Source organism: Lynx canadensis, chromosome C2 (assembly GCF_007474595.2).
Source record: "Lynx canadensis isolate LIC74 chromosome C2, mLynCan4.pri.v2, whole genome shotgun sequence".
In the NCBI taxonomy this organism is placed as follows: Eukaryota; Metazoa; Chordata; class Mammalia; order Carnivora; family Felidae; genus Lynx; species Lynx canadensis.
Window position 1 is genome coordinate 90,985,104 of NC_044311.2, and position 26,484 is coordinate 91,011,587.

At 36.9% G+C, this 26,484-nt stretch overlaps 1 protein-coding gene across 1 annotated transcript; it reads left to right on the forward strand.

The window, feature by feature from the left end:
• On the forward strand, window positions 1-26,484 carry CCDC58 (coiled-coil domain containing 58). The gene is made up of 5 exons (XM_030330190.1): window positions 1-59; window positions 11,971-12,096; window positions 17,452-17,598; window positions 22,997-23,056; window positions 26,186-26,484. The coding sequence occupies exons 1-5, from the start codon at window positions 9-11 to the stop codon at window positions 26,234-26,236; spliced, it is 435 nt and encodes a 144-aa protein (XP_030186050.1). The 5' UTR covers window positions 1-8; the 3' UTR covers window positions 26,237-26,484.

The window sequence follows — 26,484 nt, forward strand, 5'->3', positions numbered from 1 at the left end:
TGTCCAATATGGCGGCGCCCAGTGGCGGTGTGAACTGTGAGGAGTTCGCCGAGTTCCAGGTGATGGGGTTTTCCTCATGTGGCAGGTGTTACCCCCCAATTGTCCCCGGATCCTGTTCCCTGCTGTGGCCTGGGAGGGAGTGCGGATCAGTTGTGGAAGAAGCGGGCAGTTCAAGGCTCCTTTTCCCAGCCATTGGAGGTCATGGGGGCGCGGGCTTGGCCATAGCGAGGCAGCTCCGTGGGGGTCATGGTTCTCCTTGCGACGCCCAGGCCTTGAGTAACCGTCCCGGGAAACTACGAGTGGTTCCGAGGTGGTAAAACCAAGCTTGGGCCGGGTGGTAGAGATTGTAACAACCTTTGAAGCCATCCCCTGAACTCAGTTCCTAGCCTCTGCCATCCCCCTCCTGCTTTAAGTTGACCACTCGTAGGAGATAAGAAAGTGAAGGAAAACTTATTTACTTGATAAAACAAAATAAAAACTTGGTACAAGTCTTACTGTTTTGATAGGGCAGAACGTTTGGAGTTCTTGAAGGGGCGATTAATTTTAGTACCTGCTGTGGTGCTTCTGCCTTCCTATCCATTAGAGGAAATGTAACACTTAAGGAAAATGTATTTTAGGACTAATACCGAGCCATGATTTAAAGAAACGGGTCTGGATTTTAACTAAGTTGCTATGAAAGTTATTTTAATGTAGGTGTAAACGTGCTGATGTCTAGATAAAGAGTTGAACTTAAAAAATCATGACCTTACAAATGTATCTTTAAAGATAATGAAAAATAATTTCACGTATCACTGACCTGTCTGTAGAAGTTTTGTTCTATGAGCCATTTTGTAGGGAGTGGTATTCTTGAAGATAACCTCAACAGACTGAATTATTTGACAAACATTATTTGGCCAAAGAAGTTTATGTGGGGTCTTTCCACTTTTTTCGTGCCCTCTTCACCACTTCAGCTCCTCCTCACAACAGATGAGCACAACAGCAGCCAACTTCAAATGTGATCAAAGTGCTGGACAAATACTGATACTTGTAAAAATCTTAAATAAGATAGAAAAAGGTCGTTAGATTATGAAGTACATGGAATATTTAAGATTAACAGGCCTGTTTATGGCCTTGATCTTTCACATTAATTAGTACTATGAATTAGTGAGCTCAGATAACTGAGCAATGATAGCCTTAGGTTTACTAGAATGAGCACTGGTTAGGGAGTTAGATGTTCTGGGTTCTAATACACCTTCTGCCATTAACAGTTTTTGGACCTTGAGCTAATTGCTTAACCACTTAGGAATTAATTTTTGAATCTGCAAAATAAGATTTTGTTAAGTGACATTTAAAACTGCTCCATCTTTATAATTATTTGAATCTCTAAAACTAAATTTCTTTTTTTAAAATATAATTTATTAAGTTAGCAAATATACAGGGTATACAGTGTGCTCTTGGCTTCGGGACTAGATTTCTTTTTTTTTTTTTTTTTAGCACAAAATGTTTGTATTTATTTATTTTTTTATATATATATGAAATTTATTGACAAATTGGTTTCCATACAACACCCAGTGCTCATCCCAAAAGGTGCCCTCCTCAATACCCATCACCCACCCTCCCCTCCCTCCCACCCCCCATCAACCCTCAGTTTGTTCTCAGTTTTTAACAGTCTCTTATGCTTTGGCTCTCTCCCACTCTAACCTCTTTTTTTTTTTTTTTTTTTCCTTCCCCTCCCCCATGGGTTCCTGTTAAGTTTCTCAGGATCCACATAAGAGTGAAACCATATGGTATCTGTCTTTCTCTGTATGGCTTATTTCACTTAGCATTACACTCTCCAGTTCCATCCACGTTGCTACAAAAGGCCATATTTCATTTTTTCTCATTGCCACGTAGTATTCCATTGTGTATATATACCACAATTTCTTTATCCATTCATCAGTTGATGGACATTTAGGCTCTTTCCATAATTTGGCTATTGTTGAGAGTGCTGCTATGAACATTGGGGTACAAGTGCCCCTATGCATCAGTACTCCTGTATTCGGGACTAGATTTCTATGATTCATCGCTTATATACAACACCCAGTGTTCATCCCAACAAGTGCCCTCCTCAGTGCCCATCACCCATTTTCCCCTCTCCCTGCCTACCCCACCCCCATCAGCCCTCAGTTTATTCTCTGTATTTAAGAGTCTCTTATGGTTTGCCTCCCTCTCTGTTTGAAACTATTTTTTTCCCTTCCCTTCCCCCATGGTCTTCTGTTAAGTTTCTCATATGAGTGAATTCTGCATATGAGTGAAAACATATGATATCTGTCTTTCTCTGACTGACTTATTTCACTTAGCATAATACCCTCCAGTTCCATCCACATTGCTGTAAATGTCAGGATTCCATTCTTTCTCATTACCAAGTAGTATTCCATTGTATATATAAACCACATCTTCTTTATCCATTCATCAGTTGATGGACATTTGGGCTCTTTCCATAATTTGGCTATTGTTGATAATACTGCCATAAACATTGGGGTACATGTGCCCTATGAATCAGCACTGCTGTATCCTTTGGATAAATTCCTAATAGTGCTGTTGCTGGGTCATAGGATAATTCTAATTCTAATTCTAATTCCACACTGTTTTCCAGAGTGGCTACAGCAGTTTGCATTCCTACCAACAATACAAGAGGGTTCCCCATTTCTCCATATCCTCACCAACATCTGCTGTTTCCTGAGTTGTTAATTTTAATGTTTATTTTTGAGAGAGAGACAAAGTGTGAGTGGGGGAGGGGCAGAGAGAGAGGGAGACACAGAATCCGAAGCAGGCTCCAGGCTCTGAACCGACGCGGGGCTCGAACTCATGAACCATGAGATCATGACCTGAGCCGAAGTTAGATGCTTTACTGACTGAGCCACCCAAGTGCTCCCTGAGTTGTTAATTTTAGCCACTCTGACTGGTGTGAAGTGGATCTCAATGTGGTTTTGATTTGCATTTGATTTGATTTGTGGTTTTGATGTGTGTGTTGGCCATCTGGATGTCTTTGGAAAAGTGTCTATTCATGTCTTCTGCACATTTCTTCACTGGATTGTTTTTCAGGTGTTGAGTTTGTTAAGTTCTTTATAGATTTTGGATACTAACCCTTTATCCGATATGTCATTTGCAAATAACTTCTCCCATTCTGTCTGTTGCCTTTTAGTTTTGTTGATTGTTTCCTTTGCAGTGCAGGAGCTTTATATCTTTATGAGGTCCCAGTAGTTCATTTTTGCTTTTATTTCCCTTGCTTTTGGAGACGTGTCGAACAAGTTGCTGCAGCTGAGGTCAAAGAGGTTGTTGCCTGTTTTCTCCTTTAGGGTTTTTATGGTTTCCTGTCTCACATTTAGGTCTTTCATTATTTTTATGTATGGTGTAAGAAAGTGGTCCAGTTTCATTCTTCTGCATGTTACTGTCCAGTTCTCCCAGCACCATTTTCTAAAGAGACTGTCATTTTTTCCATTGGATACTCTTTCTTGTTTTGTCAAAGACTAGTTGGCCAGACGTTTGTGGGTCCAATTCTCTGTTCTATTCCATTGGTCTATGTGTCTGTCTAAAACTAAATTTCAAAGGTATCTGTTAAAAGACCCAATAGTGCTTAGAAAACACCTTTATTTTTTCTTTTGGAAGGGCAGATAAGATGTAAGGGGAACAAAAGCTAAATTCTCTTGTAGAACCATTCCATTCACAGAAATAATGTAAATAAAAAGATCATAAAATGAATGTCATTAGTGAAGCCTGGGGTAACTTTTTAAATAGTCTTTCTAGGGCTTTTCCAAATGTGTGGTTTATAATGGGGAACACCCTGGGTTAAAAGTCAGAAGATCTGATTTTCCAGAGCTGGCCTTGGCATATCACTTAACTTCATTGTAAATAAATATAAGAACATTTGCCACAACCCTCATAGGCACGCATGAACATAAGTGAAGGTAATGTAAAATGTAAAAATTTAGTATAACATTTAGGTTTAGATGAGTTAGGTAAAATTATAAGCTGTGGTTGGCTGGCACACTCACAAATTCTTAATCAAAGATAATATTTTTTAAAGCTGTGAAACCATTATATTTTGTATAGAAGTACCCTAAATGTGAAAAGCACTGCACTGAGTACTGTGGAAGAGAAACAAGAAATCATGTATTTTTATTATAAAGATTTAGGTACTTTTTCCTTAAAATTTTATTATGAAAATGTTCAAATGCTACAGAAAAGTTGAAAGAATTTTACAGTGAATACTTACGTACATCTAGATTCTATAATCAGTGATTTGCTGTATTTACTCTATCACATACTCATCTCAATATACCCATCAATTCACCTCTTTATTTTTTTGATGCATGTCAGTGGCAGTTGCAAACATCCATATTCTTCACTCCTAAATGTGTCACTGTTCATATCATTAACTAGTATTCAATATTTGTTCACTTTCATTTTGTAAAATTTACATGCAGTGAAATGCACTGATGTTAAGCATACCAGTCTTTTGATATTTACATATACCTGTAGTACAAACTTCCATCAACATAGAGAATAATACCATCACCTCCAAAAGTTTCTCATGCCCTTCCCAGTCAATCCCAGTCCATACATCCCTCCTCCTCCCCTCTTACAGTGTACTGCTACTATCCTGATTTTTTCCATGTAGGTGCATGTTTTAAAGTTTGAGTCTTTGAAGTATTTTGAGTTTTTGCAGTTCTTACTTTTCTATTATAAAAATTGGACTTAGCCCTCCTGAAAAATATACTGCTTCCAAAATGAAATAAAGTCCAGAAAAGAATGTTTAAAATTGAGTGTCTAGAACTCCATTTGAACACTCATTTAGCAAGAATTTATTGGATGTCGTATTAGTCTGCTAGGGCTCCCGTAACAAATTCCACAGACGGGGTGGCGTAAACAACAGAAATTAATTTTTTCACAGTTCTGGAGACTCAGAGTCCAAGATCAAAGTCCTGTTAGGGTTGTTTTCTGATTCATCATTTCTTCCTGGCTTGCATGTTGCAGCCTCATTGCTGTGTTCTCACATGGCCTCTTTGTGCGCAAAGAGAGAGAGATCTCTGGTGTCTCTTCCTTGTATAAGGATATAAGTTCTGTAGGATTAGGGCCCCACGCTTATGACCTCATTTAACTTTACCTCCCTATAGACTCTGTCTCCAAATTCAGTGACACTGGGGATTAGGACTTCAACATATGAATTTGGTGTGGTGGAAGACACAATTCAGTGTATAACAGATACCTGTTAGGTACCAGGCACTTGGGGAGACTCAGTGTACAGAAATAAAATAAGGAACATAATGCAAGCAGGGATATAAAACATGTAGAAGATATTTAGAATATGAATAAAATGCTATAAAGGTCAGAGAGATCAAGAGATGGTAATTGAGTTGGGCCTTAGGCAGGACCAGGGGAATTCTAAGTAGAAGGAACAGAAAATTTTATGTATCTGGGGGAAATAGCCAATCATTATTGCTGGAATTCAGGATTTACACGGACACAGGAATTATGAAAAAGATAGGAACCAGATTATGGAAGGGCTTGAATGCCAAGTGTGAGATTTGGGAGTCATTTTTGAACAGGGGCGAAATGGTCAAAGAGATGCTTTAGGAACATTCATCAGTACTGCCACAATCTTTGTTCACACCCTATCATGTCTGCAATTAGCTTTGCAGTCCATCCTTATCTTTAGTCATTTCTTTCTCCAGTATATCCCCCTTCAATCTAATCTCCATGACTTTATACTATTGTCTTCTAAGTTTTAGAATCTGAACCATGCATCTAATTTCAGGCATCTGTGACCAGGTCTAAACTACTTAACATGACATACAAGACCTTTTAAAACCCAGTCCCAATGTCTTCTCCCTAGTTATATCTCTACCCTCTCTTATTCATGTTTCTCTCTCCCCAACCACTGCCATCTCCAGCATACATTTGAACTCTTCTGTCCAGCCACAGAGGCCTACTTTTCCCTGAATGCATCAAGCTCTTTATCATTTCTGATTTTTTTCCACCGGTTGCCACCCTGAAATCCCTTCTTCCTGACCCCTATCTCTGACCCAGTTCATATATCAGCTGAACAAAATAAACTAAGTATTTTTTCCCAGAATGTTTAAGTTTTTGTATTTCTGTTGGGAATATTTATTCATTTATACAGCATTGATTTTGCTAATTAGGTTCGGACAAAATAGACTGTTTTCTAGCATCCATGATGATTCCTTTTGTAACATGTCCAGCTGCTCTCTGGGCCTGGAGGTGCTGGGTGTCAAGAGGGCAAGTCTCTGTTTCTAGCGTGGTGGGGGGGGGAGGGAGCATAGTGTGAGCATTGCTATAAAAATGTGGTTTGAGGAGCAGAATCTGAAAAGAGCAGCATGTGAATGGAATCTACTTCTTGGTACCTTCAGGCAGAGGGTGAGGAGGGGAAGGTTAATAAATTCCGGATCATTCTTTGGAGTATATTTTTATTTTACTGTCATGTAATCGACCTTTTACCACTCCCCATATACCCTGCCCAAAATAATTAAAGGAATTTACCTGAGGATCAACCTTAGGAATAGAGTGTAGGAATAGAGTGTTCTCTACCCCTCCCTACTAAATCTGGGCACTCCTTAAATACCAAAATTGGCCTGTGAGAGGATGAGATTTTCACCGCACAATTACAGATAAGACATAAAATGCAATTCTAAGATAAGTGTCTGAATACTTTTAAATGGCCAGCCTAAAATTAGAGATTCATGATATATCAGAATCTCTTCTTGTTTTGAGGATTAAAGATTGGAGAAGCTGGAGACATTACAAAATTTGGAGAGTTACCTTTTCTAATGCTTTGACATTTAGAAGTTAATTAGGGTTCCAGGTCTTATACAAAGATATAGTCTTGAGAGAGCCACTGAACTGTGTGTATTTCTGTATTATCTCTGTGGACTTGTGTTTTATTGTGTATGATGTCTGCTCAGGGATGTCTTCTATATATTTTCTTAGTGAATTTGTGAGAGAGAAAGGGAGGGAATGAGGGAGGATGCCACTGGAGCCAGGCATCAGATATTAGTCTGTAATTCCTTATGAATAATACACATGATTTATTGGGAGCACTTGTGTGTCTGTGTTGACCTTTATTTGCTCTCAGTCTATGAGGGCCAACCAAGCTTTTCTCTAGACCCTTTTGGAGTTGCCTTAAGAACTCTGGCCTTTTTTTGCACTGTAAAGAAATGTGTGCCTAGTGAGGTGTTTTATATTTCTTTTCCTTCTCCCTTTGCAAGTTTGGAAGAAATTCCTTTCTGAATCCTACCCCCCCTTGCCCTTTTAGTTTTTTTAGTATCTTTTTTGTGATATTTAAGAATAGCTTATAGTTTTTTTTATCAGTTTAGAAATTGTCATTATATTTTCTCGAATTCAGTACTATCCAGTAGAACTCTTTGTAATGGTGGAAATTTGCACCATCCACTAGCAACATGTGGCTCTTGAGCACTTGAAATGTGGCTAGTGCAACTGAGGTACTAAATTTTAAATTATTTAATTTTAATTAAAATAACCTCATATAACTAGTGTCTACCCTATTAAAACTCAAGTTTTAGATCATATGTTGATGATTCTCTAGCACACAGAAGATTGATGTATTTGAAAATCCACAGTTGTAGGTTCCATTGGTAAGACTGTGAAATTGACTGATTCATTACCTAGTTAATGCAGATAAATTCCCACTGCTTTATAAAACTTAACTGTTTTAATGGAGAGGAATTTAGCTATATAGCTAGTGATAAAACTCAAAACTGGTTAAAGTTCACAGTAAATAAAAATTCCAGGGAATGTCAAGCTATGTAATCTTTTACCTGGATTGCTGTGTCAAATCTCCTGATACTTTTGCATCTACTCCTGTTCCTATCTAATTCATTTTCCACATTTTAATACTTTAACCTAAGCAGTCATTTCAGAATACAGATTTGATCATGTAACCCCACCATACCTAAACACTTCATTGGTTTTCCGTTCTCAGGAAAAAGACTAAAATCCTATAATCTGACCTATAGTGGTGGGCCTCAGTTTATACTATGTTTTCTCTTACTGTGTACAGAAGCCACATTAACTTTTCAGTCCATTAAACATTCTATTCAGATGACTTGTTAAGATCACCCAGGATTTCCATCTTGCTAAATCTGAAAGTTAATTTCTGTTCACATTTTTCTTGACTTCTAGGAACATTTAACACAGGTGACCATTCCCCCCCTGAAACCTTTCTTCTGACTTCTATGATATTAGTTTTTTCCTGTACTTTAAATGCAAGAGTTCTTTCTTGACACCCTTCATTCCCAACAGTCTCCCTCAGTGATCTCTTCTCGTCTCATGACTTTTAATAACATCAACTTGTTAATATAACTCTAGCCTTGTTCAGTGTCAGACTGGTATTTTCAACTTTCTATCCAACTTGTCTATGCAGATATTTAAGAAGCATCTGAAACTTAACATGTCCAGAGCAGAACCTTAAAAAAAAAGAATCAAACCTTTTTTGTGTGCAAAAATGCAGTCCTGATTCAAAAGGAGAATTAGTACCATGGATTCCCTATATACCCAACCCTTAACTTCAACAATCAATTCATGGCCACTCTTTTATTTATATTCTGCCACTCACCCCATCCTAATCAGATTATTTTGCAGCACATCCCAGATACCATATCTTTTTTGGTAAGTTTTCAGTCTCTATTTCTAATAGATGATAATTTAAACACACTACCAATATCACATACAATTAACAATAACCCTAAGTATTATCAAATGTCCTTTGAGTCGTAATAGAACTTTGATCTCATTCCTTCCAAATCTTTTCTTCCCTCAGTCTCTCCCCAACATCAGTTTAACGGCACTACCATGGATTTAGTTGTTCAGGCCTCAAACCTAACAGTCATCTTGTTTTCTCATTCCTCACCACCAATTCATCAGTTTAGCCTATCTGCTCTATTTTCAAAATATATCCTGAATCCAGCTTCTTCCTAATTCTATTGCTACCTCTCAATCAAACTATCTATCTCTTGCCTAGACTACCATAGTAGTCTGCTAAAGAGTCACCCTGTTTCCATTCTCTTCTCTATAATCCATTCTTCATCTACAGGCGAAGTTATCTTTTAAAAAAATTAGTCATGTTATAGCATTCCCTTGCCTTTAACCCTGTTGCCTTTAGAACAGAGTCCTTAATTGTTTCCATGGTCTCTGTTGTCCTTCATTTTCTGGTCTCCTCTGACCTCACTTAATACCACTTTTCCCCTTATTCACTCCCAGCCCACTTGTCTTCTTTTAGTTCTTCAAATACCCCAAAGGTTGTTCTTGCCTCATCATTTTTGACTTATTCCCCCACATGTTCTTTTAGTTGGCTTATTCATGTCATTCAGTTCTCAGTTCAAATGCTGTATCCTCAGAGAGGCCTTTCTGGATCTCCTTATCCAAAGTGTTAGCCCCTCAGCCCCACTGTCATTCTTCATCCCATTACCTCAGTTTGTTTTCTTTTTCACAGTATTGTTCAATACTGAAATTATCTTGTTTGTTGAGGCACTTGCTTATTACCTGTCTCTCCCTATGAGAATTTTGCTCTTTGAGGGTCAGAACCTTTAGAATGTTTAGAATAGTGTTTAGAATGGTGCCTGACACACAGTAGACATTACTAAATATTTTTTGAATGAAGACTGAGTTAATAAATGAACTGTGCTGGGTTCTGAATGCTTCATATGTTTGAAGAAGAAAGATTGCTGAGGACTCTCAGCCAAGGAAAGAGTTTTATCCAAAAGGTATAACTTAAATCTTGGCCTCAGAAGATCATTTTGATATAGATGGGAGAAAAGAGAGATTTTTAAAAGAGGTTTCTTTCTTTCTTTCTTTCTTTCTTTCTTTCTTTCTTTCTTTCTTTCTTTCTCTTTTGAATGGTCAAGTTATAGGTGTGCTGAAGTTGGAAAGGAAGGTTCCTGTCTACTACTTCTGCTAATTATGTACTTTTTGACACTAAATGGTGCTTCTGCCTTTTGTTTGGAATTTGCCATTCACACATATATCCTCCGTTGTACACAAAACACTCAAAGTGGTGGTTGCTTAGTGAATATGTTGATATTATCCCTTAAGAATTCCAATTTATAGAGAATAATAGTACTATTGACAAAAATAGAAAGATACTGGAAGAGGGGATAAGATAGTGAAGCTGGTTTTAAACCTGACATTTGCCTGTGTTTTATTAGTCTAAATTATGAGCCTTCTACAAGCTATTTAACTTCTAGATTGAGATCTAGAAAAGGCTATTAAAATACCGATTGAAGATTAATAGACTGATAGGAACAGAATCTAAACTGCAGACTTAGACTGAATGGCTTAAATGGTTATTATAATTGGAAACACCTAAATGTTCATTATTGGGGAAGTAGTCTTACAGACTGTGACACTTCCACAGGATATTTATGCCACGATTAAAAATATCTTCAAGGCACTTTGAGTAACAAGGGCAAAATGCTCATGGTATAATGTTATATGATATATATAATGATATAATGATATCATGTTATATGATATATATAATGATATAATGTTTTATGATAATGTCATAAAAGCAGGACTTTAAAGTGTTACAAAGGACCTCCAGTTGATAAAAATATTCATAGATGTGTACGGAAAAAACTAAAAACATCTTATAACATTAATAATAGTTAACTGTGGATGACTTTTATTTTTTTAAACTTTTTTGCTAGTTTTTCTAAAATGACTTGTAATACTTTAATCATAATAGAAGTTTTTATTTTAACAAATGGATGAAGAAAGAAATGAAGTTGGTTTCAGTCATGGATTTCAGTTTGGCATAGGAAAGATAGGCTGGTATGTTGAAGGAGGCAGAGAATCAAACAAAGTTGCTTTTAATACACTTTACTATTGAATGTTAACTTGTTGGGTGTTTTTAATATATATATTTCTAGCATTATATACTTCTATTTCCCTGATGATTTTTCAGCCATCATGTTTTGCTGGGCTGGGGGGCGGGGAAGAGAATTTAAGAAACAATTAAAAAAGAAAGAGAAGAGTATAGTGCTGGAAACAGTTTGTGTTTTCTGGAGACAGAGTGTACCTGATGTACAGCCTTTCTCTAGTGACAAGTGAAAAGAAGTACCCTAATCAAAATGTAGAGAGAAGGGACTGTCCTATGTAGGTATTCTCACCAGAGTCTTTTTAAGTCCCCTGCCCTTTTAGTATTATTTTTCTTTTGGTTGGTTTTTTGAGAGTTGGAGCCTTTTCAGGAGGAAGAGATCCGTGGGAAATGTGAGTAGGGTCACTAAGAAAAGGTAAAACTAATTTCTGTTTTGTTCTATGAATAAGAAAGCCATGAAAAGACTTGATTCCTTCTATAAAAACATGCTTTCTCCTGTACTTCTCCTGTATTTTTGTTACAAAAATAATAAAACAATCATAGTAAAAAGCTAAAAAAAGCAAAAAGCCTAAAAGGTCATAGGTTAATTTCTAAGTGAACCACTACTGAGTATTTCTTATATAGCTTTACAGAATTTTTCCATCTAGTACCACATTTTAGAATGATAGACATAGAGGCAATAGAGCAAGCAATTATGCTGGATTGTCTGGGACAATTTGAGGTAATTGCGTTTACTAGAAACTTTTGTTGGCTGTATGCTTGGATGGAAAGAGCATACACTGTTTGCTAAGCATGTGCCACCAGGTGGGGTTTAAAAATGAATTAAAGCAGTCATGACCCTTGAGATGGTCACATTTGAGCCAAGAAAACAGGGTTGGTGCCCATTCTTAGAATTACGATTACATAACCTATTATTCTCGTAATAAAGATTTTCCTGTGGTTGCACTAAATTTAGCATGGTTTCTCTACTCCTAACTTACAGGATTGTAAAATATCCAAGAGCTTTATGGATTTTTTTTTTTGTTTGTTTAAATGTTTCTTTTTTAACACTTAACTTTCAATTCAGGTTATTATTCTTTTATTTTAAATATATATAGGAATTACTCAAGGTGATGAGGACGATTGATGACAGAATAGTACATGAATTAAACACTACGGTTCCAACAGCTTCCTTTGCAGGGAAAATTGATGCAAGCCAAACCTGTAAACAACTTTATGAGTCTGTAAGTGTATCTTTTGAGTCTTTTGTGCTTCCTTTATGCCTTTCTTTGCAGGCAAAATAAGAAACCAATTGACATATAATTAAACTGGATAAAAGTATGACATCTTCATGTTTTCTTGCCTACGTCTGAGGGTGTGTATAAGTTTTGATCTGGTTGCTACAAACTAAGGAAAACATGTGATCTTATGCACAAGTCTGTGGAGAGATGGTTCTAAGGAATGAGAGCATTTTTTGGCCCCTTCATGGGCAGCCTTTAACTTTAGAAACCTTATGCACCAGGGAACAAAGGAGGAAGTGAAACAGTCAAGTAAAACAGTGAAACAAGAGCAAGGGTTTTGAATGAGTCAGTCCTAAGAAGCCAGATACCTGATACAATGAATTAAAACCTTTTATACTTTCTGTATCTTTTTTCTTCCCTCAATCATCAGGGAGGGGAATAGAAGCATTTGGTAGTTGGGAGAGAAGCCACAGATCTTGTCCTCGTATGAGGCTTTGGGTTCTCAAATATATATTTTTTCATAGACTCTTAAAGAGTTTTTTTGTGTTGCTTTATAATTTCTAAAAACAAAAGGAAATAGTAATGTGGCCAAGTATTTTTTTATAATTTACTTATATCTTTTCATTAACTTGGAAGCTAATGTTCAAATGGCATTTGCTTTTCTATGATCTCCCACAAGATTACTATTTGGATTCTTATAAAGAAGATATTACTTAAAACCTAAAATTCTATTTCTCAGTTATGAAAAAAAAAGTCAGTTTTATTCATATCAATTAAATTCAAAGCATTAATAATTGCTGATGTTTTTGTCCTGCTTTTATATGAAAGTGTGTTGTTTTATTGAGTGGTTAGGTGATTCTTGTGGCTTGAGAAATTGCAAATCTGTGAACTTTAATGAGTAGAATCCAGTATTGGAAGTAGGGAGCATGAGTCCAAGCCCTATTTTATTTTGAGGTTGTTCACTTAGTTTCTTTGGGTAGCTCTGTCTGAAGAACTAGGAATTTATGATCACTTTAGTGATGCCCCCCTCACTACCCATATAATCTCTAGAAAAGAATCTCACTTGTTTTCATTTATAATCTTTTTTTAACCTAAAGATTTATAGTGTAGGGATTAGCAACATAGATTCCAGATGTAGATTAAGTCCTACCTCTGCTTCTTCCTAGCTGGTAGCCTTGAACATGTCACATAACTTTTTGCCTCAGCTTCCGTATTTGTAAAATAATAATATAATAGTACCTAGTTCATGGGGTTGTTAGAGGATTAACTGAGGTAATATAAAGTGCTAACTGTACTAAATGTTTTATATATAAATGCTTGCTGCTTCTATTATTATTGTTGTTATTATTATCCCTTTGTTGCACTAAGATAATCTTGCATATTGGAACCTTTTGTTTTGGATATTTGAGACCTTTCTGTTTTGGATATTCTCGTGTTTGTGTTTGGGTTTTTCTCTGTCTGTATCCTAAAGGGATCCAACAACATGAACATTAGAGGAAGGATTGTTTATCTAGTAATTTTGTGCCAGGGATCAGACCTGCGGCAGAGTGCCTATGCTAATAAGTACCACTGAGTTCCCTTAGATATTATCTCAGTTAAGAGTGGAGCTCTGTGAAACATCCAAATTGCTTAAGGTTACTCTGACTTCTTTTAGCCCCTGATGCTTTCCTTCTATAGCTGATGAAGAAATGTTTGCACTCTCTAATAATAATACTTCTTCATAGCAGATGATCAACAAAGTTATTATGAAGTACTAATTGTAGAAATTCCAAATCTTAGAAGAATACTCTTAATGAAAATAATTTCAGTGAGATCCCCTTATTAAAGGGTATCCCTTGAATCTATGATTTTTTTCTAGCTGTACATTGTTTATTGTTTATTCTCAAGATAAATGTGAAAATCAATGCTGAACATTAAAAAGTCTGTGAATTTGGAACAGTGTTTTACAAATGCAAAACAATTACTAGTGTCACAGTGATTGATTTAGGGTAATTTTTAAGGATGTCTCTTTAATATAATGAATCTTTGGAATATATGTTTAAATGATATGCTTCCCCTTGCATCTTTTTGTCAGAAATTCTGGAGAAAGATTTAAAAAAACACAAAGGGCCAAGACAAAAACTTACTAACTTTTGTTTTATTTTATTTTTTTATTATTTTTGTAAATTTTTAATAGTTTATTTATTTTTGAGAGAGAGAGAACACACATAAGCAAGGGAGGGGCAGAGAAAGAGGGAGACACGGAACACAAAACAGGCTCCAGGCTCTGAGCTATTAGCACAGAGCCCTACGCAGTGCTCAAACCCACGAACTGTGAGATCATGACCTGAGCGGAAGTCGGCCACTTAACCCGTACTGAGTCACCCAGGTGTCCCATGTTGTGTTTAAAAAAAAATTTTTTTTTAACATTTATTTGTTTTGAGAGACAGAGGGACAGAGCGTGAGTGGGGAAGGGGCAGAGAGAGAGAGGGAAACACAGAATCCAAAGTAGGCTCCAGGCTCTGAGCTGTCAGCACAGAGCCCGATGTGGGGCTTGAACGCAGGAACTGTCAGATGATGACCTGAGCCAAAGTTGGCCGCTTAACCAACTGAGCTACCCAGGAGCCCCCTGTGTTTTGTTTTTAAATGATGGTTAAACCAAGGGTCAGTGTCAGGGTTCTGACAAATGATGTTTCGGAAATTAGAATTTAGTGTAGAGTTAATTTAGAATCAACCTTTGTTCAGGAAAGAAAACACCCAAAAACTATGATCACGAAAAGTGTTAGCATTGTTTCCCTTAAAGGCAAAAAGGATTGTTTTTAAATAATGGTTAAAAGATAGTAGGTGAGGGGCGCCTGAGTGGCTCAGTGGGTTAAGCGGCTGACTTCGGCTCAGGTCAGGATCTCACAGCTCGTGGGTTCCTCGAGTCTGCTTTGGATTCTGTGTCTCCCTCTTTCTCTGCCCCTCACCTGCTTGTGCTCTATCTTTCTCTCTCTCTCAAAAAAGTAAATAAACGTTGAAAAAGAAAAAGATAGTAGGTGAAAATTTGACTAAAAGAAGTTCTTAGAGTTTTGGTAAAGTATAATAAAACTGGTAAGTCCTAGATAGACCCCTGTTAGACTAGCTTTGAATCACTCTCTTGCCCCATCCTAAATGCCTTCATTCTGAAATTGCATACCCCAAATCAAAGGAAGTATGGTTATGATATGGTTATTACTCAGGGATTTTCTCCTCTAACCAAAGGAGCTGCTAGTTATCAAGCGTCCTCATTTCTTTGACATGTGTACAGAAAGAAGTCTATGCATATTCCTCTTGCATATGGCTCTTAATTCTGAATTTTCTTGAAGGTTGATCATGAAAGCTAGACTAAAATAATTGATAGTACAGAATAAAAGATGATGTGCTCAGTACTTTCTGTCCATAGGGGAGTGAGTTCACAGTGGGGCTAATCTGAAGGAAAAGTATGCAGGTGAAGGTAGGAGGGTGGTCTTCAGTGAGAAGTGTATCTGCAGGAAAGGGGCCAAGTTAATGAGGGGAACAGTGGAGGAGAGCCTAACCAAGGAAGGAACCTGTGTGGTGAGAGAGGCTGAAAGGAAAATATTGAACATTTTAATAAAATGTACACAATTGGAATTTGATTTTAAAATTCAGATAGAAAAAGTGAAAATACTGTGACAGACTCCTACTTAGTGCTAATGCTATTCCACCAATTATTGGAGCTTTAGACAAAATATTAAAGTGATTAAATAGCGTCTGACATCTGATCAGTGTATTGAGTTATGTTATCCTTAGATTTTAGAGGTAGAAAGGATATTAGCGATTATTTACTCATAATCCATAATTTTGCAAAAGAGGAAACTGAAGCCTGGAAATGTTAATTATTTAGCCAGTCTCATACAGGGAGAGCTTCTTAACTCTAAGTTAGGATGGTTCATTTCTTCTGTTTTGGGAATTTCCCTACCCTCAATGGCTCCTTTCGTTTTCTGGAATTATATCTGAAGGAGGAAACAAGTAACAGAAGCAGTGTATTAGCCAATGAAATATAGGCCTTGGACTGTCCTTGTGAATCCTAAACCTTACAATGAAAAAAAATTAGCATATTAGAGTAATTGAGTATAGGTGGGGTTAATGCCTCTTAGTTTGATTTTCTTTTCACATAGGTATGATTTATAATCAATGCACTTTTAGTATTGTCGCACTCTAGAAATGCAAAGGAATTTTTCCTGGTGCATATTAGATCAGTAGTTCTTAACTGCAGGGTCCTGAGATGATCATTTAAGAGATATATTTCAAATAACTTAGAAAGAATGCTTATAGGATGGTTTAGTCCTGTGTTTTATATACAAATATGTATAATAGGTTATTCCTAGTATAACTCATTAGCATAGCATTAACATACTCTCTTCAGAGGGAAGAAGGAATGATATAACATGATTAATTAGATGGAGGAAGTTAACACCTAAATTTTAGTTGGAAGTGAACCACCTTTGTTTGTGTTCCACTAATTATAATGGCGATTGCACAGTGCTTGCTTCAGCAGCACATATACTATAATGGCGATTACATATTATTTTAGTACTTTGCTTTTACTCTCCCCCAGGTTTATGGGGCATCATCAGAATTTGGTATGATCATGGGAGTGTGTTCGAATAATGATCATCAAACTTCGTAAATGAAGGAAGAAAATAAATGCAAATTGTTGTATTGGATTTGTTATATAAAGATGAAACTTAGTAAAGAATTGCCCTGCCAGATGTCCTTTCAGTTGGCACACACAGTTGATGGAGCCAATAATCTGTACTTCATATACAATTTTCCCATATTAATACTTTAAAGTCTTGAAAAGGGCTCTGTCTTGCATAGGTAAACATTCTTTGTTTTTCTTTAGTGTAACGAATTCCTTCTCTACATCACTTACTTCACAATTTCTTGCACTTAGTGACAACACAAGGCTGAAAAAACCAATGAAAGGACAAAAAAAAAAAAGAGGAAGAATAGCAGCAGTGGCCCCGAAGGTGTGTGAGGGTGGGTAGAGGGTAGAACACAAGGGATGGAATACTGGGGACAGGAATGTAGGGAGAAGGGACTGAAATGAAAAGTCCTGTGTGGGGAATGCAGGAAGAGGAGTGGGAAATCCCAGAAGTATATGGAAGGAGGAAGACAACCGACCTCATACTTTACACCATGAGAGGTGTTTCCTTTGATCTGTTTTTTGGTGATTTAACTGGTTCAGCACAATCTTCTCTTCCATAGATTCAGTTTTTAAAAATTGTTTTAGAACTATTATATTTCTGTAGCCTAAAAATAAGGATTTTTTAAAAACCTCTACAATGTAAAAAATTGGTATGATTTTTCTCTATTGTTCCTTTGTTCCTTTAGTTGATGGAAGCTCATGCCAGCAGGGACAGAGTCATAAAAAATTGTATAGCTCAGACCTCAGCAGTAGTAAAACACCTCCGAGAAGAGAGAGAAAAGAATTTGGATGATTTAACGTTATTAAAGCAACTTAGGAAAGAACAGACAAAGGTAAGTTGAATAAGCTTTAAATTTCTGAGCAAAAGATTTTCAAAATAGCTGTCAAAATAAATTTAGCTATCAAAATAAAGACAATTTTTTAACACCTTATTTATTTGTTGAGAGAGAGAAAGCATAAGCAGGGGAGGGGCAGAGAGAGAGAGAGTGACAGGATCTGAAGCAGACTCTGTACTCACAGCTCAGAACCTGGAGCCTACATCATACTCTGTGTGTCCCTCTCTCTGCCCCTCCCCTACTCACGCTCTGTCTCACTCTCTCTCTCAAAAACAAATAAATGTTATAAAAAAAAAAAAGAAAAAGAAATGGTCATTACTTTAAAAAAAAAAGGACCAGGGACGCCTGGGTGGCTCAGTCGGTTGAGTGTCCGACTTCAGCTCAGGTCATGATCTCACAGCTCATGAGTTCGAGCCCCGCGTCAGGCTCTGTGCTGACAGCTTGGAGCCTGGAGCTTGCTTCGGATTCTGTGTCTCCCTCTCTCTCTTCCCCTAACCATCTCGCATCCTGTCTCTGTCTCTCAAAAATAAACAAACATTAAAAAAAAAAAAAAAGGGACCAGATTAATACTTCATTTTTAGTGGGCTTAATTTTATTACATTTAGAAATTAGTCAGTATGTTAATTTGCATTTCATGAATATATGCAGTGTAGTAGCTTTAGCTTAAAGAAACGTGTAATCATATTTTCTTTCCATTTTTTTATATAGTATACTGTTAAATATAACAAAGGATATCCTTATATATAAAAGGATTAACAAAGACCAACACCACATCAGAAAATCTAGGGAAATCATATCTGTATCTATGTTTAAAGGCTTGACTTAAGAATAAACTTTTTTAGGGGCACCTGGGTGGCTCAGTCGGTTGGGCGTCCAACTTTGGCTCAGGTCACGATCTTGTGGTTGGTGGGTTCGGCCCCATGTCGGGCTCTGTGCTGACGGCTCAGAGCCTGAAGCCTGCTTCAAATTCTGTGTCTCCTCCTCTCTCTGCCCCTCCCATGTTCATGCTCTGTCTCGCTCTGTCTCTCAATAATAAATACACGTAAAAAAAAAAAAAAAGAAACTTTTTTAACGTATTTACATTTTGAGAATATTTACTTCTGGTTTCGTCTGTAGAAATTTGCTGAAATGCAATACAAATATTTTCAGAATATTACTCTCTTTAGCTATAAAAGTGTAGTATTATTTGAATATAACCAGGTACACTAGAACCACATTATAATTTATTTCCCTACACAAAGAAGTTACTATGGATCTTTGGTTCTTTTTGGATACTTTTTTGTTTCCACTTCATTTCCCAGCCTTGCAGTTTTCACTTTTAAGAAAACAGCAAGTGTCCACTGAGTGATATGTCAGAGGAAGCCTTTTTTCCTCAAAGTCAGCTGTAATGCAGATAGGGTGTGCACCTCAGAGTATAAGAAATGGAACAGGACTGTTCCTTTATAGCCCTTAATGGTGACATGTCAAGAAAACATTTGAAATGTGTGCCATATTTTATTAAGTGCAACTCATTGCTGTCTTCTTTTGTGGGGAGCTGCTTAAAGAGTGACTTTTTATTTTGATATAATTTCAAACTTATGGTAAAGTTGCAATAGTATGGGGGACTCACTTATACCCTTTACCTATATTCACCTATTGTTTGCATTTTGCCCCACCTGCTTTGCGATACATTCTCTCCACCCTCCCCTCCTTCTGCCTCCTCCTTCCCTCCTTTCCTGTTTCCTCCCCTTTCTACCTCACATAGGCATTTTTATTTACTGAATCATTTGGCGAGAATGTTGGGTACAATGTTCCTTTGCTCCTTACATACGTTGGTGATTTCCTAAGAAGAAGGGCTTTTTCCTATATGACCACTGAGCAATTATCAAAATCATGTCTGTATTTCAAGGTAGCACAGTAGGTGACTTGCTGACTGGGTGACTGAAAATCCAGTATGGGACAAAATTGTGTTTTTCATTACTGAACAGTCATGAGGTCTGCCCTTTGTTTAGTAGATGTAGCCAAGCTTTGAAAAGGGGACCTTACCATCACTCTCAAGCCTATATTCTTGTAGCTGCCTGCAGGTGAGTGTGTGCACTTGCTCAGTCATCCCAGGGCTGCAACATGTCTTACTGGAATCAACCACCGTCTTCATGGCTCTCTTTGTTCATGACGACTGCTTCAGTCCTGTATTCCACACCTGCTCATTCATCTGGCAGTGGTGGGGTCCTCAGACAGTGAACTTAATGCTGTAATGATCATCTTAGTCATTGTTTATGAAGGCTTGTAGATAATTTCTATAAAGCTGGTTAAAATCTAGTTATTTTGGATTTTGTATTTCAACAGACTCTTGAAGGTTTTGACAAAGAAAACTACAGGGCAGGGCTATTATATCAGAAACTGAAAACTCACTATTTGCAAATTACATCAGACAAACACTACAATTACTCCTGTTAGTGGAGAGCAAAGTTCAGAACCACTGAGTCCTTGGGAGTGATTTGTTACGTAATTGATCCACCCTCATCTCTGCCCTTCAGCCTCTAGGGCCCAGAGAAAATCACCAGGATGACCATTGCAAGGAGTAGTTTTAGAAACCAGTCAGCAAGTTACAAAAGGTAGCTTTCTAGTCAGATATTGTGTAGGACTAGAGGGTGACTGTGAATAGTACTTAACCAAATAAGAAAGCTTGAATTTTTTTTAATTTTCAAGCTTTCTTCATTTTCATGAAGATTATGGAATCAGAAAGAGAACTCTTAAAGATGTTCCAGGTCTACCTCTTCATTTTTTTGAATGAGAGAACTACAACTTAGGTACTAACTGATATCCCCAGCTAGTAAGTGGTAGAGCTGGGACTTTAACCCATGTCTTCTGACTCTGGATTCAGTGCTTTTACATTAAACTGTGACTGATAGTCAAATTCTGACTACTGTAGAGAACATACTTTATTCATATGCAGAGATGCCAGTCTAAAAGTCCCCAGTTCTGTCCCTGAGTCCTTAACTCAGAAAAAGCACATTCCTTGCTGGAACTGTGTAACTGCTGTCACCTATTGTCACCTATTCAAACTTCCTTTGAAAGGAAGTGTACCTGTTTAAGACCTAGAGCCTCAAAACAACCATCTCTCAGGGAGCATTTTGTTGGTGGCACTGAAATTGTATTAGAAGTTGGTTGTAATATCTGAAGCATTCAAGAATAGAGAAAACATGGGTTATAAAGGCAGGTGGCCCTAATGAAATGAATCTCTTCTACCACTTGGTGGCTTTGTAAACTTGTAAATTAATTGCTCTGAAATAATCTGATTTTTGGTTTGTAAAATGTAGTTGAGATTTCTTTATTTTTAGAGATGAGGATTAAATGATATCGTGTGTGTAAGAGCCAGCATATTACCTAATGTACTTAGTAGTTGTTTTCCTTTCCTTTTTGAGACTCTGGGACCCCATATTTTTTTACATTAATCCTCCTTACAATATCTTGGAACCATTGGTTTCTACTTTTTGTTTAATCACTACTTACGGGGGTAGGGGAGGAGGAGTATGCAATGGCATTCTCTTTTTGGAAGTTGTAATTATTCAGAGATTTTCTTATATATTGTGAAAATCTGCCTCCCTGTAGCATGTGATTATTGCTCCTTAATCTTCACTCTTTAAGTATGTAGGAGAAGTCTAAACCCATTTCTCCGTGACCTGCCTGTAAATATTTGCGAGCAGTTATGAAGACTGTCCTAGTGGCATGTCGTGACCCTGTTTTTTGATTGAGTTTACTTCTTTGGCACTCAGTCCAGGCTTTGACAGAGCAGTGAACCTTCAATAATTTCTGATCCATGTAGCTGATTAAAATCTGAGGTTGCTTTGATGTCAGCAGATGGGCTTCTTCAGGCTCGTTACTACTTTACAGAACAAGACTGGTTGTCAGAAATGCAGTCCTTCCTCTCATTCTAGTTTCAGTCCTATGTACCTGACTATACTCTGACACCAGTTCTGAGTCTAGCAGAGGACTTTACAAGGAGCCATTGGATCAGTACTAAGTTCCTATCTTACTAGTGTTACATGCACATTGCTTAAACATCCTGCCTGAACTCTGCTCCTAACTGGTCAGGTTCATTGGCTTGGGTCCCTGACTCATGATTGCCTAGATCTTGTCTGGCTCTCTGGTATTTTGTTCCCAAATCTCCTGGCTTGAGTCTTAACTTTGGCCTGAGGAAATCATCCTGGTTTTAACCTCTTGGCTGCTTCAATCTGTAGTTCATGCTTTTTGTCCTAATTTTCCTGAATAGTTTCAAGCCTTCTTCCTGGAACTAGCAAGCTTCTTTCAAGTTTCTCCCACTAGAAGTGACTAGGAGTATGATGCCCCCCCCCCCCCCCATCTGGGCCTGGCAATGGAATTGGCTACTTTTCTGATAGAGTAATTAGGTTGGCAGTTATCAGGAAAGTTAGAAAGACTGTAGCTTTAGTATCAGACCTCTGGCTGTATGCTCAAGGTGTGGAAAACTCATGCCTTTCTAGATCATTTGGGCCTTAGATATTCCCCTTCTTTCTCTGTTTTTCTTCTTGATTCTTTTTTCTTTATCCAAATCAGGTTGCCACCTCCTTCTTTTTATTCCTCTGTGCTGTCTTTGTAAATCTGTATTATAGGATCAATAACTAGAACTAGAATTATTGAGTTCAAGGACATGTGAATTTATGTTTTTATAAATCTTACCAAATTGCCCTCCATAGAGGTTGCAACAATATATACTCCTACTAAAAATGTGTATGAGTGTATCTTTTCCCATACTCTCACTAGTAGTAGGTTTTATCAGAGGTACTCATTTTTGAAAATTTTTGTCATATTATGGCTTGATTTGAATTTTTTTATACATTACTAACATTCTATATTTAAAAAATGTTTATTGGCCATTTGTGTTCCTGTTGTGAACCACCTGGACATTTGATTTTTTTTTTTTTTTTTTTTTTTTTTTTTTTTTTTTTTTTTGGAGCTCTCAAGGTGAGGGGCACCTGGGTGGCTCAGTCTGTTAAGCGCCCAACTCTTGATTTCCACTCAGGTCATGATCTCACGATTTGTGAGTTTGAGCTCTACATTCAGCTCTGTGCTGACAGCATGGAGTCTGCTTGGGATTCTCTCTCTGCCCCTTCCCTGCTCGAACTTTCTCTCTCTCTCTCTCTCAAAATAAATAAATAAACTTAAAATAAAGCTCTCAAGGTGATTGTAATATGCTTGAGAACCACGACTTAACAAGATTTAATAGCAGATTAGATACCAGAAGAATGGGCTGTGTCCAAGATCTAGCCCAGGTGATACAATTAACGAAGAATGGAGGAGCAGTAGCTGCTTTTATTAGGAAACTATAAATAGAATTTGGTTTTAGTTCTTCAATTTGAGTTTTTATAACTCCAACTTTTTTTTTTCTTTTTTACAGTTGAAATGGATGCAGTCAGAACTGAATGTTGAAGAAGTTGTAAATGACAGGAGCTGGAAGGTATTAAATAATGCTGTCTTGGAGGGAACTATGAGGGAAACTGAACTAGCAAAGGGAAACCAAGGGAGGGGGGCAAGGAGAAGGAGTCCCTTAGGGCTCTCAAGAAGAATAGACATCCTTTATTTATAAGCAGCTGAAAGTTTTAACTTTGAGAAGGGTGCAGTTGGCATCCAAAAATAGCCACCGTATAAAAATCAACTTTATAGTCGTATGGTAGTTTTTATGACATGTCATGGTAACAGAATTGGAGACATTTTGTATGTTTCCTAATACTAATAATGGGCATATTTGTTATTTAGGGTTATTACTAGTTAACACAGAACCTTCAATGGCCTTATTTGTTATCAACCTTTTTGAGGCCCATTGGTTTGCATAAATTTTTATATCATTAGCTACCCTTCACAGTGACTTGCTTTCTGACATACCTGATCATGAAACTTATTTGTACATAACTTTACTGATACCTGATAATAGAGCTTTTTATGGCTGCTAGGTTCACATGTTCCTTATTGCTGCCTGCACAGTTCTGAATAGGAATGAGATTGGAGAACCAGGATTCGAGGACTTTACCTGTAATCAAAAAATCACAAAATGCTGACTTCATTTGTATGAAATGGTATATCTATATACCCTTCTCTAAAATTTTAAAGATTTCCAAAGGGAAAAATCTATGAAATCTGAAAGAATGAGCTGAAAATTCTGTTTTATCCTTTGAAATTAAGCAATGGAATGAGGTTAAACACAGACGTTAACTGAACCCAAACTAGAATGTACCAACTTGTAGAGCTGTGAATAAATTGCAAAATACAAATTGATTTTCTTTGCTATATCATTTTTCTTTATTTTGTCCTCTTTGACAAGATTTCCTATTCCTGCTCTTTCTACTAACATGAGAAGGTGTTTGCTACTTGAAAGATTTTGGCGATATTTGTCCATTTATGTTCTACAGAGAGATAATATTTAGTCTTGGGATGGGATAGGGGAGGGGTACAATGAATATCTGATTTGAAAAACTCAGTGGAGAGGTTGGTATATGTCAAATGTAGTGGGAAGAGTGAAGCATTTTTAGATTTGATACTAGTTTTAAAGAAAATATACTCCATCCAGTCTACAAAAACCCAAGTTGTCTACTTGATTTTAAAAAAAGAAAATGTAAGCTGTGGCTCAGTAAGCCAGCAAAAGTTATGAAGGCATTTAGGAAAAAGATTTGGAGAAGCTTGGCCAAGTCATACATGTCCCAAATATTGTCCCAAGGCCACTAATCTAAAGCCTCGCCTGGTTTGAGCATTGAGAACTTGAGGGAAATGTCAGGACTGGTAACTGATGAGAGATGAACTGTAAGACGAAAGGGCCAGAGAGAGTATATTTAATTTCTGCATTTTTTTCTTTTATTTGTGAGTTAACACATATCAAAGAGGATATAACATGTAGAATGTAAGGAATATTAATAAAATGAACACTCTTGTATCTTCCACCCAGCTTAAGAGATTGAATAATACCAGTACCATGAAATCTCCCTATGTAGACTTTTCTTTTATTTTTATGGTAGTCCACAGTGGCCAATATAGGTTGTTTTGTGTGTGTGTGTGTGTGTGTGTGTGTGTATGTGTATGTGTATGTGTTTTAACCTTAAAAATGATTTGTTCTTTGGGGCGCCTGGGTGGCTCATTCGGTTAAGCGGCCGACTTCGGCTCAGGTCATGATCTCTCGGTCCGTGAGTTCGAGCCCCGCTTCGGGCTCTGTGCTGACAGCTCAGAGCCTGGAGCCTGTTTCAGATTCTGTGTCTCCCTCTCTCTGACCCTCCCCCGTTCATGCTCTGTCTCTCTCTGTCTCAAAAATAAATAAAAGTTAAAAAAAAAATTTTAAAAAAAATGATTTGTTCCTTATGTCATTGAAGTATGAAGGTAAATTCTAAGAAGAAATTCTTTTAGATTTTTGTAATTTTTTATTTGGACACAAAATTTTTAGACATGATTAAATATTTTTAAATATTAAAGGATATATGGTAAAAATTCTACCTCTCATTCCTCCCTTTCAGCCACCTCCTTTCCTTTCCTTCTAAAAGGATGGTATTTACTTTTAGATATTTGCACAATTCTAAATTTATGTATGTATATACACACACACACATTTTCCTGTTTGTTGCATATATAGAGGTGTTACTGTCCATACTTTTTTTTTCCTTAATATATCTTGGAGATCTTTTCAAATCAGAACATACAGAGCTTCCTTATTCTTTTTATATTTGCATGATATTCCATTGAATGGCTATACTAAAATTTTTATTTAACACAGCCCCATATTGACAGGCACTGAATATAGAATGTTCTCTTAACATTTATGATACATAATTTGTTTAGGTTTTTAGAAAGAAAGTTAAATAGGGGCGCCTGGGTGGCTCAGTCGGTTAAGCGTCCGACTTCGGCCTAGGTCATGATCTCGCGATTCGTGAGTTTGAGCCTCACATCGAGCTCTGTGCTGACAGCTCAGAGCCTGGAGCCTGCTTCAGATTCTGTGTCTCCCTCTCTCTCTGCCCCTCCCCTGCTCATGCTCTGTCTCTCTCTGTCATTCAAAAGTAAATAAATGTTAAAAAAAAGTTTTTAAAAAAGAAAGCGAGTTAAATACATCAAACATTTTATAAATTTACATAGTTTAGCAAAAGATTGATTTCCCTGTAAGTATACCTACTTGTGAGAAGGATCTGGTACTCTTTTAGAAAATCACAGCAGATATCCAAATAAAACCTACATTATAAAAAGGAAAAAAGCTTTATCGTAAACTTATTTTTAGATATTTTTGTTTAACTGCACAAAATATGTCCAGAATATGGAATGAAAATGTTTGCTAGTTACTATTACTCAATAAGCTAGCTTGTGATGATTTTTTCCTTGAATAATAGGAATTTTATTAAAAAGCTAAAATTGTCTTATAAATGGACATCAAAACCTTCTGTATTTTTAGCTCCTATAAGTTAGTTTGAACTACTGAGGAAACTTCTCTGTTCCCTAAATCTGTTGACCTGGGATAAAAATGGTTTTGTCCTCCTGAGACATGCTAAATTTAATTTAGTTCCAGATTTGATTTATACACGATGGCTCAATGACCTTTGTTTCCATTTAAATATTTTAGGTGTTTAATGAACGCTGCCGAATTCACTTCAAGCCTCCAAAGAATGAATAAAAAGATACTTTTTTATAAAAGGACCGGGACATCTCATAAGAGCTAAGCATGACAGATATCAACAAGGTGGGCTTCCTAGGATGATTTCTGAGCCAACAGTCCAAGACCTTTTGTTGATTTCAGCCCCACTTAGCCAAGACCTTAAGTACAAATAATTCTGATAATTATGGAAAAATCAACTGCTATTTTATACTGATTCTGTAAAAAAAAAAAAAAAATGTTTTGTAACTATTAAAATAATTTTCTGA